This window comes from Lotus japonicus, chromosome 4 (assembly GCF_012489685.1).
Source record: "Lotus japonicus ecotype B-129 chromosome 4, LjGifu_v1.2".
NCBI classification, from domain to species: domain Eukaryota; kingdom Viridiplantae; phylum Streptophyta; class Magnoliopsida; order Fabales; family Fabaceae; genus Lotus; species Lotus japonicus.
In genome coordinates, this window is record NC_080044.1 from 65,941,202 (window position 1) to 65,961,299 (window position 20,098).

The following is a 20,098-nucleotide window of genomic DNA, read 5'->3' on the forward strand; positions in this document are numbered from 1 at the left end:
CATTATTATTTATATTTTCAAATATCCACATCTGTTCATTGCACAAGAATCTGAGCTCAGTAGTGAAACTCTTGTCGTTTGATCCTTCGCTTATTGAGATTTGAGATTGACGAATTGGACATCTTTCTCTATCAATGTCCTTCCTTTATAAAATGATACATTTAAGTGATAATGCAAAGTTTAGCTTCCATTTTCTCCATAAAGAAAGCTCAAGGCTGAAAGCTTGAGAATCTGCCATGTGCATGTTTAGCTTCAACTTCTCTATCATTGTCGGCACATGTTTAGGGATACGTTTATTTTATGCTTGGGCTTATCTCTTCCTTGCATGTTTTATAGCTTACAAAGGAAAAATCTCTCTGATTAGAATTGCCTAGAAAGGCACTAACCGGTATGTTTTGAGCTTTGTTTCAACTGCTAGCCATGTCTCAAGATATTTTCTTAATGATACTATTTTATGTGATTGTGCATATTAGAAAAGTATTTTCTTAATGTGACATGTTAGTATTAAATTTTAGTAGCGCAGGCAATGTTTGGATTGATGTATGGTGATGGTATGGATGAGAATGAAATGGAATTACATTGTTTTCCTTTGTTTGGGCTAATTAAAAAGGGTTTTGAAAAGTAAGAAATTCCCTTGACATCTCTTCATCTATCTGCAAAGAATTCTCAATGTAAAACCATAGAGACAAAAGGGTGATTTTAATAGGAAAAAAAGTGAATACGTGGAGTCCCAAATGAATTGGCTTATTCGAAAAAAGTCTTGTTCTTTGGAAGATATATTTTGTGTCTGGTACTGCATGGTTCCACCCTGTAAGAACTCCGAATCATTCTCTTCTCATCCTCTTCATCATAAAAGATTCGATATGATTTGCTTGCCCCGAAATGACCTGACTCAATAGGAAAATCCCAATTCATTGGGTCATTCAATACAATCAAATAGAAAGCCCCATGGGTACCATATTCTAGGAGCCCAAACTATGTGATTGATTAAATCCTCCTCCATCGAGGACTCCTTCCCCTTCTTCAAACTCCGATTGAGGGATTTAATTATACATTAAAAATTAGGGGCCTAAAATCACACACCAATTATATTAGAGAGATTAAAAGTGCTATTAAATGATAATGATTTACACATTTCACTCTTACATGAAAAACAAAATTTCTCAAATGGCGGAGTTGAATTCTAATTGTCGACAAGCTGTGAAGTTAGAATCTATTTCATTTTTAATCTCATTTTAAGATGATCCATTTAAAAAAAAATTGCAGGAGGGATGTAGAATATAATTCAAACAAAGCATGCCTAGAAGGAATTAGTCCAAAAGCTAACGTTTCTGTTAGTATTTTCTACTGAATTGCTGATGACTGTTCACAATCAGATGACCACTAAAACATGTAAACTGTAAACAAAAACTATAAGCAGAGCAATGTTTGATAAGTGACTACTGCATTTTTTTAACAACGAAGTTCTCTTCAGGCTGCTTTTGCCAAAAATAATTTGCAGCTTCTATCCATCTAGGATGAACCAAAAACTTCTTTTCTTTCACTGCCCACCGGGACTTCTCAGTTCCAGCATCGGTAGCAACTACATGTGTCACAGAGGGGTCAAGCTCTGTCAAACAAGTAGCTCCCATCCGCTCTGCCATCTTCTTGAGAGCAGGTAATGCTGAATGCAAAATTCGGCTGAAAACGATCACACATCCGCTTAAGACTTCACTTCGAACTGATGACAAAACCTGGAAAAAATAGACTTGATTGTAAGAGCTACATTAATAGAATCTCACATCAAGATTATAAAAGCTTGAGTTAATCATAACTACCTTCCTTACATCTCGATCAACAAGATCTTCTTCAAGTTTCTACAAAAAGAACCCCACCACCACAAATTTAGTGTTATGTCAGAAATAACCAACTTAGGATGAGATAATGAGAAAGTGGCATACGTCAAAGAATGTGCAGTGGACTTGTTTGAGCACATTGAGAACTCTTGCAAGTGCTCCATCAGTTTCATCTTCATCACTCTTCGATTCAGAAAGGGATTTGCAATTTAAATTAAACTGCCGACAACTTGAACCAAAAAAATGGTATCTTTCCATCAGTATCAGATTATCTTTATGCTCCATCCATACCTACAACATTTGGAAGCAAATTTTCATACATAACCATTAAAAGGAGTGATTTTAGTCAATAAACTCCCAAATACCGAGCTCGCTATACAGAATGAACTTTCTACAATGATTAGATTCAATATCATTGTAGACACCAGTAACTGGATACAACTCATAAGAAACTATTGTTTTAGAAAAATACAAACAAAGAAAAAGTTTATCATGGACTAACATATTGATGTAGACAACGTCGTTAAATGGTTTCCAAAAGACCCTTAGAGCCAGAAAGGTGGTATGGCCACACTCCTCTTTTTAATAAAAAACTAGGGCAGATAACAGTTTTAGCACGCTTAATTCCTGAGAAATCCTAATGCAAATGCAAAGAAACATAATTTAATACTTCTTATGCATGTCTCCAGCATAAAAAATTATAGAGTAGTTACTTTAATTCAAATATACAAAACTGTATTTCATTTTTTCACTCAAATTGAAACATTTTCAGTTAGAAGTAATCCGAAGCTGTAAGTCCTATCAGACTGCTTTAATTGATGATGAAAGACTGAATGGCTTTCGATGTCACTAACCAGTGAAAGACTATATTTCTTCCCCTAGAAATAAATTAATTATGTATAAAAAGGAATTGACCTTAAGACATATAAGCTAATTATGTTCATATATATGTAAAAATATTGTAGGACTAACTTTCATATTAAATAACTACCATCAAACAACATTCCAATTACGTGATTTAACGTAACAAGTCAGAAATTAGCAATGCACTCACATGTTCCGTGTCATCGAGAATAAGAACCGCACTTTCTTGCCCCAGCAAAACATCAAGACCCTTCTGATGCTTTTGAGTCCCATCATCTCGAGAAATCACCTTCGCATTGAAGTATTCTCCTCGAGGATCAAGCAGCTTAGCCATCTCTAGAGCGTAGGGCCGATCACCCATGGTGTATATGTACATCTCAAACATTTCATTTGCTTCTTTTAGAAATGTCCGAACAGAAGGCCTCAACTTGGTCATCATATGCATATGCTCCAATTTGAAGAGACTACCATTAGAGACATCTATAGTTTCATTGTATCGAAGTTCAGAAAGGCAGCATATGTAATAAGCCAATTAAAACCCGGAACATCAAAAATCAAGAAAAGGTTGTAGCAAGTCTGAAAAGCCCTAAATCTAACAAAATGCAAGAATTTAAGTTTAGCATACAAATTCATTCAATGAACTCTCATTAATGAAGAGTCCTCACTCATAGGACAGCATGACTCTATCTCATATATATATGAAATGTTGTTCTATATGATGATGCAGTGATGCGACAATGACTTGCAAGTTGCAACATGGTCCTAGCAAATGTAAAATAACACCAGGATATTTTTGTCTTTTAGCATCCACAGAATAACAAAAATCCTTATTGAACAATTTTTCAAAACAAATCACACACCACAAGACCTGTTGGAAACTGATAAGAACCAGGTCAAAAATGAAGAAAAATAGAATTTTATTGATGAATCCCTAACTCCCAAACCCTGTCCAAGATGGAGTAATACCTGGAATCAGGAATAAACGCATAATTACACTCAAGTCTCCTTGTGTTTTGAGAGACGAGGAGGTCTCCCTATTCTTAATGTAAACAATTCCGCAAAGATAATATTTCTTGCTAACTCTTATTTATAACATTCTCTCTCACGCTCTAACTGACACCCTAAAACTAACAGAATTATTATCAACTAACTCAACTACCAATTAACTTTGGGTACCTATTAGAAACTTTCAGAATGCATTCAATGAATACAAGTGCATGGTTAGCAGAATAGACTCACTCTCATTCCTCCACCACACTTTTGCTACATTGACTTTAGAAATTAGTAAACCAAGAGAGTAATATAATGCCAATGTTTTGCCAACAGATAATCATCACAACACTGTAGCACTAAAGCATACATCTAGGATTTATGCTAATTCCAGGGCCTTTCATTGTATAATAGTAGGATAAAGTTGCTCTGAAATAATAGATTAATTGATATATGAGGAAAAACAAAGATGGAAAAAAAAACTAACTGAGCAAAACTGCTCATTTAAAATACAGATGCTAATTACCAAAAGCAAAAGAACAATGGTTGAGATGTACCTCCTAGAGAATCTGCCTGGGTAAGTAAATGCACCTCTTCAGAGCTCAAATGAGCAAGGTGAGTGGAGTTAAGCAATGTGTGATCTAGGTCAAGAACCAAGTAAAGCTTTTTTCGACACAACAGATTCTTCACGTCTGTATTGCGTAATCTAGAAATTTCCTCATCATGAAGTCTCAGTCCCTGCAATAAAATATTATCCACCACATTTAATGCCTATCAAAAAAAAAACCACCACATTTAATAAACTATCAATTATTGTTTGGCTATAATACATAAAGAGGTCATGTGAACCCACCCAACCATCATGCTAACCAAGTCATAAAATGAATATATGATTTCTATAACAAATACTAGAGGATATGTTGTAACATATACAAAACCAAAATAGCATCATCAAACTGTGCAAAGTGTGCAAAGCAGCTAAACCATTCATCTGTGAATGCCCAAAAACAACATATTTTACTCCTTACAGTAACAATTACTTCCAATAGAAAGAAACATATCCTGAATGAGTTGTGCTATACAGGCTCACCACTACACTTTTTGGTCTTGAACATGATCAATAACACTTTAACCATTCAGTTCAAGTTGGTTTTAAAAATATGTGAAAACACTGAGGCGCAGCAGGGACAGCTATCCCAAGCTAAGTTTGAAATTCTACAATATGCATTTCTGAAAAAAATGCATACCTTATGTATGTATCCAAATGTAGTACCAGATTCCCCATCCAACTTTTGCCCACAACGTATACACATATCTCCAAATGATCCAGGATGTGTACATTCACCCTCCACAGAGGCCTCTACAACAAGACGAAAGAGAAAGTTACAACACTTTCACGAAAAATGATAAAACCTGAAACAAATTAATCATAAATGCACAAACATGGGAAATTGGTATGCAGAGTCTGCGCCATTACAAATAAATTTCAGATAGGTCTAGTAGCTATCCAGTTACCCATAAAAGAAATCTTTTTATCCATGTACTTATAAGAAATGCCACCATCAGTAGATAAACAATCAATACTGTTTCTCGATGAAGTGGAAAAAAATGGTTTAGTAAAGCAAATTACATATAGCAATGCAAGTCTAGGCTGGACTGGTTGAAACTTGAAAACAGGTTTTTAGCTCTAAACATGAAGCCGTGTATGAATAAGTTCTTGAAAATTACACCCTGCTACACATGTGATATAAAGGATTCTAGTTCCCAGTAAAGATAATGAAAAAAAATTAAAACAATCAAAATTACCTAAATTCAGTCCCATGGTTCCTTCTGATGTAGACCCCTCAATTTCCTCAGTGATTTCAACTTTTTGTCTTTTGACTCTGCTTTAATTCATATGCGTGTAAGTTGTAACGTAGACAAATTAGACAAAAAATATGAAACAGAAAAAAATCAAACCATTACAATATCATCTCTCTTAAGAGACCAAAGACACAGACAGTCTTTCAGTCAGGTCAATGCTAATTGGTTCAAAGTTCCACAAACCAGAAAAATAGGTTTTCAAACAACACTAAAGATACTGAAAATAAAACACAGGTAAGGCCTATAATATGAGTAGCTATGAAGAAAAGGCGTTACTATTAGCAACATTTCTTATATAACATAGTTTATGGGGAAAGAAGGATATCGTAATGATCACTTGTTCGGATCATCATTTCATACCTCTAGGCTCTAGCCATAGTAAAACCAATGCCCTAAATGTAATAAAAACCTTGAGTTTATTATTTATGATTTTTCAGAAACTCAGTTATCAACCCCAATACATAAAAAACTGTCAACTCTTGATAAAAGAAAATCAATTTAAAACCCCTCGAAAGTAGCTAGTGAGCAACTTAGTAATGTATAAACTCTAGAGTCTTAACAACCACAGTATCCGGCAACAACAAAACTTGTTCAAGTAGATGGGATAAAGTAAGTACATGTATAAACCATTGCACTATATAAGAAACAAAATTTTCAGTAGACCTGTGTATCTAGACAATGACCCTGATATGTGTGAATGTGTGATACAACTCTTATTACAACTATTATGAAACAGGTAATGAGAAGTACCTAACACTCTCAAACTCGTCTCCGTTTTCAGCTTCTTCGTCAGAGGAGGATGAGTTGGGTGAACCCGCATCTAGTGCATCATCAAGATATGCAATGAAGTCATCACTGCTTGATGAAGAATGTACTGGAGAATCTGTAACAATACTCATCTGTATCACTGTAATCCATCCAACAAAACCAAATTAGGAAGAAAAACCAAGTAACAAAGAGATTATAAAAACCACAGCACAATCAATTAGAAAAAAGACAGGTGAAAACCTAAAGCAAGAAAGAAAAAACTGAGGCATCTGATGAATGGGGATTGAATTTGAAACGAAGAAACAGAGTATTGAGAATGTGGAAGAGGAAAATGAATGTGTTTTGCTACTAGTTAATAGAATAAACAAGACGCAGGATTAAGGGAAAAAGAAAATCGACCTTGAAAAGCAAAGCAAGGGTTGGAGTCGGAGAGGAGTGAGAGCGCGGAGGTTATCGTCGTTTGAAGATTGCAGACCAGTGAAGGTGATGAAGTGGATGAAACGGAGATCGCGGTGGTGCCGCGGGAAGAAGAGGGTTTCCGCCGTGAAGTAGCTTCCACCGGCGACGACGCTCTCTGCGTTTGAGGAGGAGTTCACCGCTACTTCGTCCCCTTAAATTTGTTTTCTGTTTGGTCAGTGTTAAAAATAGGGGACTCTTCGATGGCCCTATTTATTTTTTTTTATTTTTTTTAACTGCTTTGATTGAAAAACAAATATAACCAAATGTTATATGAGTTTAATGGTCGTACACTATCGGACGTTCAATAATTAAATGTCGCGTGTTTAAAAGCTATTATGTTCGTTTTTATTTTAAATTAAATTTAAAGCTTATTTTCTTATTTGGCTATCCATTATTAGTTATATGTGTAAGAAATGTTTACACTATAACGGTGTATTATTATTAAATTCATGTTATATATATATATAGGAAATCCAAATCATATAAACTTATTATTCAAGAGAAGGATTACATCAGAAATTCAGATCTAATCTCCGAAACTTGCTTTTTGGATTTAAATTTTACTGTGCCAGTAAATAAATATGATTAGATTTGATTTGGATTCAACAAACCTAAAACCAAATTCTCCTATGCCAGTAAAAAGTAAGTTTTGCCAAACAATCAACTACTGAATTACTAAGCTCAAGGACAAAAGTTAACTAAAATGATTTAAATTTTAAAGTACGCAGATTCATTAACACGATCATCATCATGGATTACACCATCTGAGTAGGAAGTCAATCCAATAGAAACATTCCATTGTTGCACAAGAATGAGACAATCACCCTCTACGTTAAAACCCAAGATCTTTCACCAAGCCAACAACTTGTTTCAAAGCCTCCGCTTCTGCGGAAGCCAAAACCACATAGAAACCACCCGAATCTTTTGACATTACGGTAGCTACGCAATAGCCATGACTATCTCATACATATATTAGCCAATGTTTAAGTTTTCTTTTGATTTATATAACGCACAAGTAATTTTACCGTCAGATATAGACAACAAAGTATTCCCTACAAAACATTTAACGCAACTGCATTCACATAGACTCAAACCTGAACCCAAGACTTATGCCTAAACCACAATAACCACGTGTTAGTTTATCTACACGTTTGACAATATAGAAACATTTTTATTAAGTGAAAAAATAACATGATGAAACTTTCTAACATTAGAAAATAAAACTCCTTTAAACATTGGTTTAAAGAAAAGGTTCAAAAAAAAACACAACAAGCACTAATAATTAGTATTATTCACACCCTGTATATTAAATTTAACATTCATTCTCTCTTCCTAAAAAAATCACGTCATACACTTTCTATTCAAATCCTGACGAGAGAAAGAGAAGCAGAAAATTTATATAAGCTATACAAGGAGATATTCAAGGTCTGCACTACCGATATGAAATCAGTGCCGCTACCGGAGAGAACCAAGCCAGCCAAAGGGGCAGAGGAAAAATAATAACAAATGTCGCGATTCCTGAAATACTTACACTCGACCAGCTTTTGAGCGGAGAGGGAAGATATATACAGTTGACTGGCAAATAACAGAGCTCATGCAAACTAGATCGTCTCTGTTATAATTCACAATTATCAAATAGAAGAAACCTCCGCCGGGAAAACTAGCCTCATCAAGTTATGGATGTTCTGGACTCAAACTGAATTGTCTCCTACGGAGGATATCTGTCTAACACCTAAAAAAAAATTAATAGAAAAATTAGTCTGGCGGAAAGAAGATGTCAATCAGGAAAAAGTGTACAACCAAAGTGAGCAAGCTATGGGTTCAAGAGTTACCTCTCTTTTGCTGTGTATTGCAGTTCTCCGTTTTGTTTATCCGTGTCAGCGACTAGCCTACTACTACACTGTGCCAGTGCCACTATACATGTTCCTCAAAATCACCAAACACCAAAACCGTTTTTGTCCACTCAAATTCCTAGTCATGCTAGACTATATAATATACTAATTCTCAGCTAGTTATGTCAAACTATCACTTATTTGACATTGCCAGTCCGGATTGCTGTAGGTAATATCCTTTCCGATTCACACTTTTTTTTCTCACTATCTGCTGTTTTCTTCATTTCAAGCTCTAGTTGCTTGCAGTTTTCTTCATGGGCTTTGTTGAACATTCTAGTAAAGTTGAGCAAAGTTGTGACAACTGCAGGAAATTCAAAATAATTACAAAAATTAGTTATATAGGAGTAAAGGAGGAGAAACTATTTGCCCCTGTATAATTCAGTCAACGCAAAGTCAAGCAAATGAAAGAGGGGGGCAAACAGCGCTAATGATTTCTTCCATAACGGTCAATAGTGTCAGTTTCCCGGCTTCAGTGGAATTGGCAAAAGAAACCTTACTAAAAATCGACATCGGCAAGGAAGATTAGTTCTAATAAAATTTCAACACAAAGTTAGACTTGAAGAATCAGCACCAACATAAAACTAATAAATTTTCATTTCAAAAAGCAATGTCAGTACTCAATTTTGTTGTTGGGATGTTACCATCACAGTAGTTCATAAAAAAAAACATTGCATTGAAACTGGGAGTAGTAATAGAATCAAATCTTGAAAATTCACATATATGCAGCCAGGCATCAAGTGAAGATTTTATGCACCAACTTACTATTTGAAAATTAAACTCCTCGTCTAGTACAATAACAACAACAAAAGAAGCCTAAGCCTTTTCCCACTCGCTGGGGTTAATTTTTGTAAAGTACAAAGCTAAGAAGTAAACATTACCATTCACAATCCAAGCAGAGAGTTCTTACTTCATCAACTACGAAAAAAGAATTCATATTTTAAGTTTAAACAGTCACACACCTTGCTCAAATGGGCAGCGAGTTGGATCTTCACCAAAATAAAGAATCAGTGCATCCACGTTCCTTCCCTGTAAACACAGACCCTTTAAGTATAAAGCACAGCCTTTATATAGTCTTAAAAGCTCCAAATATGTCTTACAGAGCATACCACGCCAGAATATAGAGAAGCCAATGAACGGACTTCAGCTTCAGCAGAACACAGGAACCCTTTCAATTTCTGGGGAGAAAAGAAAAAAATTAAAGACTGACAATGTAGACAATTATGTATATGAAATTGGGAACATTCTCCTAACACCAGAACATACAAACTCTCATATTAGACCAATCACAGACAAGCCTCATTATCTGCCTACACAATTGGGGACTTTCACAAACATGAGTGCAAACTCAGTTGACTTCATTTAGATTATATACATACATGACTCAAATAACTGTAGGACCTTTTTTATTTGTGGAAATCAGAAACTTGAAGAAGTGTAAATGACCAAGGGCGATTTTATTTTTTAATATAAAAGAAGAACAAAAAGAAAAGACAAGAGTTGGTGAATATGCAACTTATGATAGACATATAGAAGTAGTGAGAAGTAACAGCATGATGCCTACACCTTGCGGAAAGTTTCTGATATAGGACCATCATTTTCAGAGGTTGACAATTCCTGTACAACTTTCTCTAATCCTTTATTTATAGCTTGCATCTCCTCTGCCAGAAACTTCAATTGGATCTGGATCAAATTTTTCAAGACAGTATCGATAAATACGGGATGCCTATCAACATAATTAACTAAAGAGCCTTGGAGAAGTCCAGAACCTTTGCTGCTGGGTCTAGGTGAGTAAGATCTTTGGAGAAGTCTAAAACTTCGGGCAATTTGTCAGCCAGCACCTATTCATAAGTATAGTATCAGATAAATGCATTGAAGATGGAAACTTCTCCCAATCAAGTACGTGTGAAGTTCTCCAAAATATTACCCAACTCAATATCTCACTTGAATCATAGAACAGAAGAAACTCCCAATCATTAAAAGAAAAAAGAAAGGAAAAAAGAAAAATTAAGAAGTAATAAATAGCAACGTGTACCTTACATAGATAATGCATGAGAGTCATCTTGTTGTTCCGTGCACGTGTCTCAGTGAGTTTGAGAAGGCTATCTAATCGGAATCCAATAGCAGAACCTAAATGGAGATTGGAGAGTGCAAACATATCTCAATTCTCAACTATCAGATTAAACTCTGAAGACCAATAGTAACAACTGTAATGTTCTACGATAAGCAGTCACAGAATGGGTTACAGAAAACACATGAAGTTGATAAAAAGGAAATGAACAATGACACCAGTTGAAAGCTAAAAAGAATATGAAAATATGATGCAAAATGTACAATATTCAGCTCTCAGCATATCCAGACTTAGAGAGAAGTCCATAATTAAAATGAACTCTTTCATCATACAACTTGCTTTTTTGGTATTTGAATTTTATATTAAAATTATAAAATTAGCATTTAATTTTTGTTTAAATAACTGCAGCCCACTATTCAATTCCCTTAATATTTCATTTTTATTAGAGTAAAAATAGAAAAATATTTCAGAAACTGTAAATTCCTACATTTCAGGGTAAACCTTAAGAGTACCAAAACCAAGTTTTAGCATTATTATATTGATTAAGCCTGACCAATAAAAACTGTACCCATCTAATTTGGTTCAGTTTTCTCTAAACTGGCCTTCATTGGTTAGAAACTGCAGGTGAATTTATTAATTAAGGTAGCAGCAACGTTTATGACATGATGTTCTCAACATTGCTACGGCTGATACAGATGATTAGGAAAATAATTATTTATATTGGACGTCAGAAAATAAAATTTATCAAGGAAAAATGAAAGGGTTCGGAGCACTAAAATATTTTTTTGGAAATGAACTAGTAAACAAATGGGTCATTAGCCTTGCCCCTCCAAGAGAAAAAGGAAACTCCAGGTAGACAACGGTTTACTATCCCATCATGGTTAGGAAAGAAAACAAGATAGCATTTGGTACAAGGACACATCGAATTGGACAACTTGTGCTGTTCCTTTCTCTTTGGTTCCACTAACATATATCTTGTTTTGTTCTATTTTCAATATGGACCAAATATTATACAGAACTCGTGTCATATTCTATCCTGTTATAATTTGTATACCAAATGCTATCCAGGAGGAGAAAGGGCAAGAAAACAAAAATAAGGTGCATGGGTTATATTTTCACATACAAGATAACAATATAAAAAAAGTAAGAAAGGAGTCTAATGGAGGTGTACCAAGCATCTAGGCTGTAAATCAGACATGTTTTAAAACTCACAGTGCTTTCCTTTGCTATCTAAACCTGCATATTCAGGTTGCATCTATCTACTTCTATGTACACTTATTTTAACATACCCCTTGTAGTTCCTTGGTTCAGAGCATTCCCTAGAGAAAGTATTGTTTGCATTATTCTCTTGAATTTGACGGAATTCCTGATCTGGAAAATAAAAAGACAAAATCATCACAGGATTCAAAATGACATCTTTCGTTTAGAAAAACAATAAAGGAAATCAAACTGCCAAAAAGATGTTTCAGTAGAAAGGAAGATATCATGCCTCTTCTGAAGCAGAATTCACAACATTCAAGCTATTTCTAAGGTCCGAAACCTACATAAAAATATCAACAGCGTCAAAGTGGAAACTAATTTAAATCCATACTTTCTTGCAAGGATGAACGTAAATGGAAATATTTCAACCTGAGAGTGGAACTGAATCTTGAATGAAAAAACTCTGAGCTTGGATTCTACCCTGGGTACTTTCATCAACGCCATGAAGAACTATAATGGAAAATTTGTGAAGATATAATAATTCAGATTCATGCCAGAGAAAGTAGAAATGCAGTCTCCAACAATGAAGATAGCAGTCACACTTGCTTACAAAATGCTAAAATGTAAGTATTCACACATCCTGTGGCCTAACAGAAGAGATCCAAAATATAATGCTCAGCCAAAAATTAAGAAACCTGATATACCTGTTCACATCTCCCCAACTTCTCCTTTTCCCCATCATAACTCTACGCCAAAGTAAAAAAAAATGTAAGAAAGAGGAGGCTCATCGTGTTAAGGTACTAGAGCTCAGTGTAATTGCTGACCATCATGAATCATGATCCACCAACCTTGATTATTTCCATCTCCTCTTTCGTAGGACAAAACTTTATAAGGTTCTCAACCTGATCACTGTCTAGCGCTGACTCTTCCAGTTCTAGCACTGAGTTCTGTGAACATTTCAAACAAACCATTGTTAATCAATAAAAACTCGCATCAGCAGTTATCACGTCAACTAGACAATTCCATTTAATGAACAAGACTATAAAATGAAAAGAACAGAAATGAGAATAGAGGGTAGCACAAGTCCTGTATTATTCTTCTGGACTAGGCACACCAGAAACAAAAGTATGGTAAGGCACAATCGCAATTGTAGATTATATAATTTTCCCTCTTGATTAGAAACAATAACAACTGGCATATTTCACTTCATAATAGGGTTAAACAAAATATCTAAATTAGCATTTATGTGATAAGCAAAAAAAAAAATTAATAATCTTTTTAAAGCAAGGCCGTAAACAATGTACACAGCAACATAGCTGAAAGATCAAGTCTTCCCAACTCAATCTTTGTTCTAACAAAAAAAATTAATGATATAGTTATTTGTACAACCATTATCTGGGCATATATAGATAGCACTCTCTGTGATCATAAAATAAACTTTTTCTGAAGTGGATTTTGTTATTGATGAAGACAATGATATCAGTGTATGTACAACCTGAACTTAGAAAACAACAAAATGGTTTGAGAAAAATGATAAAGTTCTACAATTATTTCAAATGATGCAATGAACATGACTTCTCTTTGGCTATTATCTCTCACTCAGAAACCACGTTTCTAAATATCTGAAGTCAAAGTACCAGCAAATTGTTCCATACATTTTTCCAACAAGTAACAATTCCAGTTTATCAGCAATTTCAAAGTCCGTTTGTTTAAGCTCAAAAAGTAATTCTATATTACTTCTTTTTTACATATTTTCTTATAGTTTACTATTTTAAGCTTTTGAAAAAAACTTTGTACAGCATTTTTCAGGTTTATTCCTGTTTTCATAAAACATAATTGTTTTAGTTTATTAAACTATCTTTTAATTCGAAAATAAACACTTTTCTTTAACAAAAGTACAAAACCCTAAATCTGCTACAGCAGGTTCTCAGCCTGTAAGAAAGAAGTTACATTGAAATATTCAGATCGTCATTTGTGTCAAACATAACTGAAAAGGGTAAGGTCGAGTTTCATTTTCCAATAAACTGAAGACATACTATTTTCTATTTAGTTATAAAAAAAAAGCAAATAAAAACATTGAAAATCAAGATGAGATAGAGAAGATCGAGGACCCTCTTCTTTATGGCTGTACTACGGGAATGATGCCAACGTTGTTAGACTCCATTATATCCAAATCAGTAGTAAAATATATATAGACTCTGAATGAAGCTGTCTTCCAATTGGAAACTAATGCATAACCTCCTTATTAAATAGCACTCCATATTATTTAGTTGGTTAACTACTTTGTCAGAGACAGTTAATGTACCGATCTTACCATTAAATCATGCAACGGCACCTTCACTTTTGAAAGCATGATTTCACAATTATATGCTCGCCTGTGCTCAATCTGCAAGGAGTGATAATATCAATCTAATAGATCAAAATAGAAAAGATGATATTACTGCCTTTGTGCCTTGGCCAAATATACATCAGGGAGAAAATGATTAAAAAGTCTATTTTAAGAACACCATACAGATAAATATTCATCATTTATGCTATCAACCATAGAAGTAAGTTCTCATAGTTCCACAACATGTATAGGGGAAGAAAATAGCACACACCACCAGTTTCAAGATGGGTAGGTTATATAGCAATAGCAATGTCATCCTAGAGCTTCCCAAATTAACTTCATGCGCAACAATTTTGATAATTCAATTTGTCATCTCTAGAAGTTTCCATCAACAACAAGCTGACAGATGACCCATCTTACAATTCTATGGCTATGTGGCACCAGCATAAAATGATAAGCACTATTTATATTTACTAGGAGCTATACCAGTTAATAGATATAGCTCCTCGTAATTACTTGTCCAGCATTTCCCATCACATTCAGATACAAACAAGTAAGTTATGTAAGTATCCGTAAGAACTTTCTTAGCTACTATAAACTGAAGTCAAGTTACCAATTGCACTTTATCAGATTTAGGCTTGGCAGAGCTTTGAGTGTTTGACTTCTTGGCACCTGAACTTGGGACTGCTGCTGAGAAGAGACTCTCAAGCTCAGACATATCAATCTCCGGGGCTCTACATTAAGATAATATATGCAGCGTGAGGTGAGACACATATGATAGAAACATAATCTGTCACAGAAAATGGAATGCCACAGCCAACAACATTACTTGGAAGCTTCACCAGATTTCTGTGTCTCATCCCACAAACTTCCTTGCACTGCTTTAGATAGTTTCAACCAATGTAATGGCTTCAACTTTTTGGTATTATTCCTTGAGCTGATTGTACGTGATAAAACTCTCCCCTTTGAACCAGTGGGTGAACTAGATTGAGGTCCCACTGTGTCTGACACATTAAGAGACCCTGGAAAAGCATTACTTGGTTTTACACCTCCTTTACCAAAGGGCATTGGAGGTGGCGGTGCAGCTGGTGCGGTGGTAGAAGGTGCTGGTGGTGGTGGCGGGGGAGGAGCTAGTGGTGATGGTGCCACAGTAGGACCTGCAGGTTCGCCAGAAAGACGAGGAGGAGGCGGAGGAGGTGGGGTTTTAAAGTTAACAGATTGCTCCTCTATTAGAGGAGGCAGAGGGGGAGGAGGGGGTCCATCGCTAACATGTGGCTTCTCATTAATAGAAGATGGAGGAGGAGGAGGAGGAATGGGTTCAACTCGAACATGTAGTTCCTTCTGTGGAGGAGGTGGTGGAGGTGGAGGTCCAGCTCTAACTAGTTTTTTATCTCTTAGTGGAGGGGTAGGAGGAGGAGGTGGAGTTGGAGGTTGTGGAGGGGAAGACTCAAGTCTTGTTTTAACAGGTGGAATCTCACTTGTAGGTGTTTTGGAAGAAAGTGGAGAGGATGGATGAATTGATGTAGCTGATGAAACTGGAGGATGCAACACAGGGTCAACAGGTGACTCACTATGAAAAGCATGTGACAATTTAGTAACAGGTGCAGGTCTGGAAATAGGTGAATGGCTTTTATCTTGTGATTGGTGTCTTGATTGAGAAGGATAGATATGATTAGGAGGCGAATCCATGTGGGGAGGGGAATCATAAACTTCTTTAACTCGACTAGTCGAGGGAGGCCGCAAAGGAGGCGTACGAGGGGAAAGAGAAGTATCCACAGAACCAGATGAGGCAAGATCAGACGCCTGCTGTTTCATGTCACGATTTGTAGGACCTGTCAGACAATTACTGGATGCTAAGGTTCTTCCAGGTGTGCTGGGTGTCTCTTGACAGTTGTTGTCAGATGTACTAGACCGCTGTGAAGTAGGACCATCATTATTTGTCTTTTCCTCTTTTCTACTTGTATCATTATTTGGAGATTGCTTATTCGAGGATAGAGACTTCATTGCTTCATTTGACTTCCCTTGAGGCATTTTAGGACCTTTTTCATGTGATGAAGTGCCAGTTTCCACATGTTGTTCAGAAATTGTATCCACCTTGTCATTTATTATAGCCGAAGCACTTATCTGTTGGAGCACATTTAGTGCAGCATCGGCCTTGGGGTCCATCCAGTCCACATGGTTAAAGATCTCTTGAACCTTGGCAAATGCTTCAATAGGCAGCCCCTCTTTCTCCTCAAAGCATGAGGTGCGATTCGCAATAACTGCTGCAGCAGCATCCATCTCTGAGAAAAGGATCTTAATACAAACAAAAACCAAAAAACAAATTTAATATTTTAAATATATGACCTAAAAACATGATTATAGATGAAAACAAGTTGTACCTCAGCCCTGAAATCTTTTGGAAAGTGATCTTTAGCATCCCATAAAATGTCAATTTCATCCCGATTAAGCATCAGAATATTAGATCTAACAAAAGCTGTGTTGAACATTACTCGAAACATCATCATTTCACGGTCCATGTCACCATTCAAGTTAATGGTCTCAATCACGACATCACCTTGAATATGGCAATTGATATCAATTTTAATTAGTTCACACTCTCCCTGCAACACAGTAGCAAGGAATTTCATAATAGTTACACAACTCATATTAGTTCCAGGTGCATCTCACTCACAGGATATAATAAGGTGATATACAATATTTACCAGAACAATAAGCATTTCATCATATCAATATGCATAAAAGTTTAATGAGAATGGGTCTATCCTGAGCTCAACTGGTTCATCAAGAGAACTGTGCATTAAGATGTTGAAATTTGACCTAAAGATGACTCAGGAACACCCAAAGAAATTCATGTGAAAACATGACGTAAATTCACCTGCTTGTAAGCCCGGACATTTTTGCTTTTCTTTGGCATTGAGTACAACATCTTAGGACTTTTATCTGTGCTAAAAGGATCCTGTCCGTAAATTCTGAACATGGGATGACAACCACCTTCGCCGTCAAAGCTTGGGAAGATTCTGAGAATGATGCAATCCAACATGAGCGCCCTGTCGAGCGGAGGCCAATCTAATGCCACATTCCTCCTAGAAACATACTGCAAATACCTCAGCTGAGAAGGAATGGGATACAACGGCGTCAACAAACGCAGAAGCTCGTGGGGAGCCTGCCTATAAACCATATCCAAAGTCCTCTGCTCCCCAGTATAAACCTTTCTATAAATCAACAATGCAGCCAACATAAAAGCCAAAACAGGCCAACCGCCGCTCTCGCAGTGCATCAACAATATATTATGATGCCCAAGCGAGAGCCAGCTCTCGCCCGACCTCAAAAAGTGATGAATCAGCTCCATTTTGAGTACCGGACAACCCTCGTAGTGCCGCGGATAGTCCATGATAGTAATGTCATACTCAGACAATATATTCGCCATCTGACTCTTGGTCTCTTCCTCTCGGAAATTGAAAACCAAAATCGAAGCGTCAGGCGAATTCTCCCTAAGCTGACCAACTATCCCATCTATGTACACTTTGTAATTCTCTTCATTCCATGCTTCCGTTGTGAAGCAGCAATCAAAAACTACATTCACAGTCAATTTCAAATTTCAATAATCAATATCACAACAATAACGTAAATCATTCAAAATGAAAATCAAACAGAAACCTAATGTTCGTTGAATCATGATTTACGCGGGAGCATAACGAGATCAATTTTCGCGGGTTTTTTTTCAGATGCGTGCAATTGAAGGAATTTGAGGATGAGAAAGAGGGAAGAAAGTACCGTAAACTCTTTCACAGATCTCGAGGAGGCCATCAGGGGGCTTGCGGAAGAAGAGCTTGCGGAGCATAGCCATGTCTATCTACCGGAACGTTACGGCGAGGAGAACCCTATCTCACGCGGCGATGATGATGATGGATGTGGAAATTGCGGGGGAGGAAAATTCCATGCGGCGGAAGGAAAATGCGATTTTCCGTAGGTGTTAAGGAAGGAAATCGGGAAGAAGCGGTTATTGAGGGAAAATGCGAGAAAAGAAAAGTGATTTTGTGTTTGATTTTGTTTTTTTCTTTCTTTCTCAGTGAAAAGGAAATGAAGGGGATGAAGATGGGTCCGTTAGTTTTGTTTCGTAGCTGAATTATGTGGAGACTGTAGTTATGGTTAACCAACCGACTCACAGTGAATTTGTGACGTGGAGATGGGTCCAGGCGACACGTGTATTATCAATATCCTTGACGGGTAATTTACTGTTACTTTTGTTTTCCATTTCTGGCATTTTCCTCATGGTGTAATAGAGACACGTGTATCGATTCTTGCAGGATTAGTGTTTTTGGTCTGTCTACCTCAAACCAAGGGAACACGGTCCTAAATAATAGTATACTTTTAATGCATTAAACATGACTTTTAAAATACCTTATCTTTTCTTAAACATGACTTCTAAAATGTGCTACATTTATTTTTCTACCCTTATTGAAATGAAAGTAAGAAACCTACTCTTCTTTAAAAAAGTAAACTAGATGCGTGGAAACAAAAAGTTTCAGCTCCCATTCCCCCAGATTCAAGGAGAGGAAACTATCAACCGACAATTTAATTCAACTAATGCAATGAACTAATTGTTTAGAGTAAAGTACACTCACCCCCCTTAAGGTTTGTTAGAATTACACTCCACCCCATTCTTATCTAAAATCTACATCCCACCCCATTTTATATAGAGGCAAATTTAGTGACGAAAAATATTTTTCATTAATAATTAGTTATTATTTAAATTGTTAATCAATAATTTCAAAAAAAAAATCAATATAATCCAATAAATTTAAAAATGAAAACATCACAATCCTCCTCATTCTCTCAATCGCGTTTTTCCTCCGTAAATTCATAATGCAAATTATGCAATAGCACACCTGCCCGATTTACAAACCATATCTCGAACATAGTGAAACATGCTTGTGTTTTCATATTTGTAATAATTCAATTTTAATCAAAATAATCTCTTTATACCTCCAATTTTCAAAATTGGGTTGTAGGCCAAAAAAGCAACACAAATGGGTGAAGAAAATAGAGAAACAAAATTATGAAAATATGAAGTGGATCTGAGGTTATTAGAGCCCAACGAGGCGGTGGAGCATCGTTTTTAACAAAATCCAACAATATCTAAGACCAACAGAGCGTTCGCTCACAACTTCAAGGGGTGAAATTCACAAGAAGTAGTTGAACAAGTGGCTTTAGGGATGTGCGATTCACGTTCTGGGGTTCAGGTTGCAACAAAACTTTGAGGCATGGAGGTGCCATGGGGTTTCACATTGTGGGACAGTGGAGCCGTGTTAAAGGGAGTAAAGGCTTGGTGGTGGCCGTTTGTGGTGAGAAATATGATTTGGAGATAGATGTGACGTGGACTTAACAGACAGAGTGAATGATTTTTTTAAATTTAATTCAGTAAAATTATTTTCATAAATTAATGTATGATAGTGTATATGCATTAAATTTATTTAAATTTTTACTAATTAGTAATTAGTTTTTAGTAGTGAGGAATTTGTTTTCGTCACTAAAATTTGCCTTTATAAAAAATGGGGTGGAGTGTAGATTTTTAAAAAGAATGGGGTGGAGTGTCATTCTTGCAAATCTTGAGGGGGGTGAGTGTATTTTACTCAATTGTTTAACAAACCATAGCTAGTCCACTTCCTATTGATTGAAATAAAATATGTACTCGTATAATTAAAACTAGTTCTTACGAACATTTAATACTATGCATTCTGGTGGGAAAAAGATTGAGAGAAAGAAAAATAAGAGGTAAATCAGAGGAGACAACATAAATTTTTTGTATGAACATTTGGGGCCTGTT

The 20,098-nt window shown here is 35.9% G+C and overlaps 2 protein-coding genes across 5 annotated transcripts; both read right to left on the reverse strand.

Moving 5' to 3' along the window:
* Positions 1-1,310: 1,310 nt before the first annotated feature.
* LOC130714093 (RNA polymerase II C-terminal domain phosphatase-like 4) lies at positions 1,311-6,962 on the reverse strand. Of its 2 annotated transcripts, none has more exons than XM_057563969.1 (9): positions 6,720-6,962; positions 6,303-6,459; positions 5,496-5,575; positions 4,937-5,049; positions 4,247-4,427; positions 2,890-3,179; positions 1,941-2,126; positions 1,818-1,856; positions 1,311-1,733 (listed from the first exon to the last, which is right to left on the reverse strand). In XM_057563969.1, the coding sequence occupies exons 2-9, from the start codon at positions 6,449-6,451 to the stop codon at positions 1,440-1,442; spliced, it is 1,332 nt and encodes a 443-aa protein (XP_057419952.1). In that variant the 5' UTR covers positions 6,452-6,459; positions 6,720-6,962; the 3' UTR covers positions 1,311-1,439. The 2 variants fall into 2 exon arrangements, with proteins under 2 accessions (XP_057419952.1, XP_057419953.1); XM_057563970.1 differs by having other exon boundaries at positions 5,496-5,572; positions 6,720-6,961.
* A 1,076-nt stretch (positions 6,963-8,038) lies between these two features.
* On the reverse strand, positions 8,039-18,366 carry LOC130710473 (formin-like protein 13). 3 transcript variants are annotated; one of them, XM_057559754.1, is made up of 18 exons: positions 18,046-18,362; positions 17,147-17,844; positions 16,650-16,871; positions 15,098-16,563; positions 14,882-15,002; positions 14,254-14,325; positions 12,788-12,886; positions 12,644-12,685; positions 12,369-12,449; positions 12,229-12,279; positions 12,029-12,110; positions 10,704-10,798; positions 10,438-10,509; positions 10,235-10,351; positions 9,778-9,846; positions 9,631-9,697; positions 8,612-8,972; positions 8,039-8,511 (listed from the first exon to the last, which is right to left on the reverse strand). In XM_057559754.1, exons 1-17 carry the CDS (start codon positions 18,116-18,118, stop codon positions 8,809-8,811), a joined length of 3,591 nt encoding a protein of 1,196 aa, XP_057415737.1. In that variant the 5' UTR covers positions 18,119-18,362; the 3' UTR covers positions 8,039-8,511; positions 8,612-8,808. The 3 variants fall into 3 exon arrangements, with proteins under 3 accessions (XP_057415737.1, XP_057415738.1, XP_057415739.1); XM_057559755.1 differs by lacking the exons at positions 8,039-8,511; positions 8,612-8,972 and having other exon boundaries at positions 9,633-9,697; positions 10,233-10,351; positions 18,046-18,365; XM_057559756.1 differs by lacking the exons at positions 8,039-8,511; positions 8,612-8,972; positions 9,631-9,697; positions 9,778-9,846 and having other exon boundaries at positions 10,275-10,351; positions 10,709-10,798; positions 18,046-18,366.
* Positions 18,367-20,098: the final 1,732 nt, after the last annotated feature.

Coding starts and splice junctions, on each gene's coding strand:
- LOC130714093 (XM_057563969.1), bottom strand. CDS start 6,451: ATGAGTATTGTTACAGATTCTCCAGTACATTCTTCATCAAGCAGTGAT. Junction 5,050..5,495: donor AACCATGGGACTGAATTTAG/GTAATTTTGATT, acceptor GTCTTGTTGTAG/AGGCCTCTGTGGAGGGTGAA. Junction 3,180..4,246: donor CCAGGCAGATTCTCTAGGAG/GTACATCTCAAC, acceptor ATGAAACTATAG/ATGTCTCTAATGGTAGTCTC.
- LOC130710473 (XM_057559754.1), bottom strand. CDS start 18,118: ATGGCTATGCTCCGCAAGCTCTTCTTCCGCAAGCCCCCTGATGGCCTC. Junction 12,686..12,787: donor AGGAGATGGAAATAATCAAG/GTTGGTGGATCA, acceptor ACTTTGGCGTAG/AGTTATGATGGGGAAAAGGA. Junction 12,450..12,643: donor AGTTGGGGAGATGTGAACAG/GTATATCAGGTT, acceptor TTTCCATTATAG/TTCTTCATGGCGTTGATGAA.